At 46.2% G+C, this 2,119-nt stretch overlaps 1 protein-coding gene across 1 annotated transcript; it reads left to right on the top strand.

Moving 5' to 3' along the window:
- Positions 1-1,066: 1,066 nt before the first annotated feature.
- Positions 1,067-1,315, top strand: T265_09704 (hypothetical protein; the record flags this gene model as incomplete). Its single annotated transcript, XM_009175860.1, has 1 exon — positions 1,067-1,315. The coding sequence occupies one exon, from the start codon at positions 1,067-1,069 to the stop codon at positions 1,313-1,315; it is 249 nt and encodes an 82-aa protein (XP_009174124.1).
- Positions 1,316-2,119: the final 804 nt, after the last annotated feature.

Genomic DNA, 2,119 nt, shown 5'->3' with positions numbered 1-2,119 from the left:
TTCAAACCAAAAATTACTGCAATCCACCTTGATTTTATTATTGCTTGTTTAAATTAATGTAAGTTATTGGGGCGCGTTTGCAGGGTTAGTGTCTTGCTATCTGAACCCGGCTACTACTGTCCCAAGTCCATAGGGGCCCTGTGTTGGGATGGTATATAAACCGGTGCGGAGCTAAAAATTGTCACTTCTTGTTTGTTCTGCTTGCAGCTCGGGTACCCGCGACCTGTCAAACGCGACCAGTGCTGTATCAACGTAGGTATGGCAGATGACTATTATGATGAATCTATGAAGCTCCTCCAGTAGATTGCTGTCAAGTAGGATGGTTTTATGGTATAATGTCCCGTAGGTTCGGAGAATATATCTTCGGATGAAATGTAGATGCGTGCGTGCACGTTCACACGGGAACGCCAATGAAAATTGTCGTTGTTATGTTGCTTATCGTCTGCATAATCATTCAATAAACCTATATTCATTTACGCTGATTTCGACTGCTGACCATTCATGTGAGTCATTCACAATAACGGTCGTCTGATACTTGCCAGTTATAACATCCAACATTTGCATGACCTGCGTACGTCTCACTGGCTAGGGTATGCTGCAAACCGACAATTAAATGTCCAGCAAGAACGAGTGGCGCTTGGCTTGATGAGGCGTTTCAAGTCCTCCTTAGAAATCCGCGACTGCGACCGAGAAAATTATGAAATATACTAAACAGGTGATGATGTGCGAGTCCTGCGCGATAAACTGCGCCACTGCGCCCATCCTCTTTGGGATCTGCAGGGTATCCGGGATGCGTTGCGCTCATTCGGACCCGTGGCTGTGTCTGTTTGCGATTATGGTAGTCTAAATGTTCTGCCGTTTACTTCCGTTCGTCTTCGTGGTTTGTTCCCGAAGTACGGTGATGTACTTCGGGCAGATTCGACGTAGCAGTTTAACAGAGGTGATTTCCGCTTGTGGCATGTGGTTATCACCGATTGTAATGGTGTTGGTCGAACTGAGTCGAAATAAATCACAGGAATGTTATGATGTTGATGTGGAACATTTTGTGAGAATGGCGTCCCCGTGAATGTTGTTCGAACGACTGCCATGTCGCCGCATGGCCTTTGCTGCCGAGTATCACGGTCAGTCGCTGGTTCCGTTGGTTGAATCTAGTGCATGTTCTTTGCCACCGAACGATATTCAACCATCAGCTACTGCTGCTGAGAATAATGCATCAGTACAGGCTTTCACGCAAAGACAAGTTAGTTCAGCCAAAAATTCTTCGAACTATCTAATTGGGTATTTGCGAGGCAATAGTCCGCCTGGGATCGTCTGATTTCGATACTGCTGTAGCTTCTTGCGAACGTTTGCGGTCCAGGTTTGCGCAGGTCGTGTGCCAAGGTGTGTATTACCCACAGCAGGTGTCATAGACGCATCCAGGGTGGAAATTCTGACAGCGGCCTAAACATCATTGGTAGCCTTTTACCAATTCTCTTCCCGTTTATTTTCCAAGTAAAGTGCGGAACACATTTTCGATGACTGCTTGCAAGCAGTCAATTAAATTGTTTCCTGGCAAGCGGTTTCATATTTTCTAACAACGCAGTCGTCACGGCAACCAAGGCATCCAGGCCTTGCGTTGAAGATAAGCATGCGTATGTGAGAAAACAGGGCGTAATTTTCCTGTTTCGCATACACCTTCAGAGTCATTCCGAAAGGTGGTGGTTCCAGGACAACATAGGATTGCCTCTGGCAGCATGTGTTTAGTAATGTATGCAGGAGCCCCGCACCCTCGTGTGGCTGAGCCACTGTCTACGCTTCTTGGGTGCCTCACTTCAAACGTTTTACTCGTATACGGGACCTTCGCTACACACAAAAAATAAATGTTCTTCAAGAGGAATATTCTAGGATACAGGAACACCGTAGATTTGGGATCTTGTCGGTTGTATGGCGTGTGAAACCACCAATCCGTGCAAGCCATCATCGTCAAACATGTAACAAGGACGCCTTGGAGGCAAGAGGGAACGGTGACTCTCTGAAAATGGGGTATCATGGCAACAACTTGAAAGGGTGCCTCCCGGACAAAATTGCGTTACCAAGGTTCCACACCAACAATGTGATATAAATAAACAAGAGTATCATT

This window comes from Opisthorchis viverrini (genome assembly GCF_000715545.1).
Source record: "Opisthorchis viverrini unplaced genomic scaffold opera_v5_301, whole genome shotgun sequence".
NCBI lineage: Eukaryota > Metazoa > Platyhelminthes > Trematoda > Opisthorchiida > Opisthorchiidae > Opisthorchis > Opisthorchis viverrini.
Note: the sequence above shows the minus strand (reverse complement) of the source record. Positions and strands in the feature narration are given on the sequence as shown.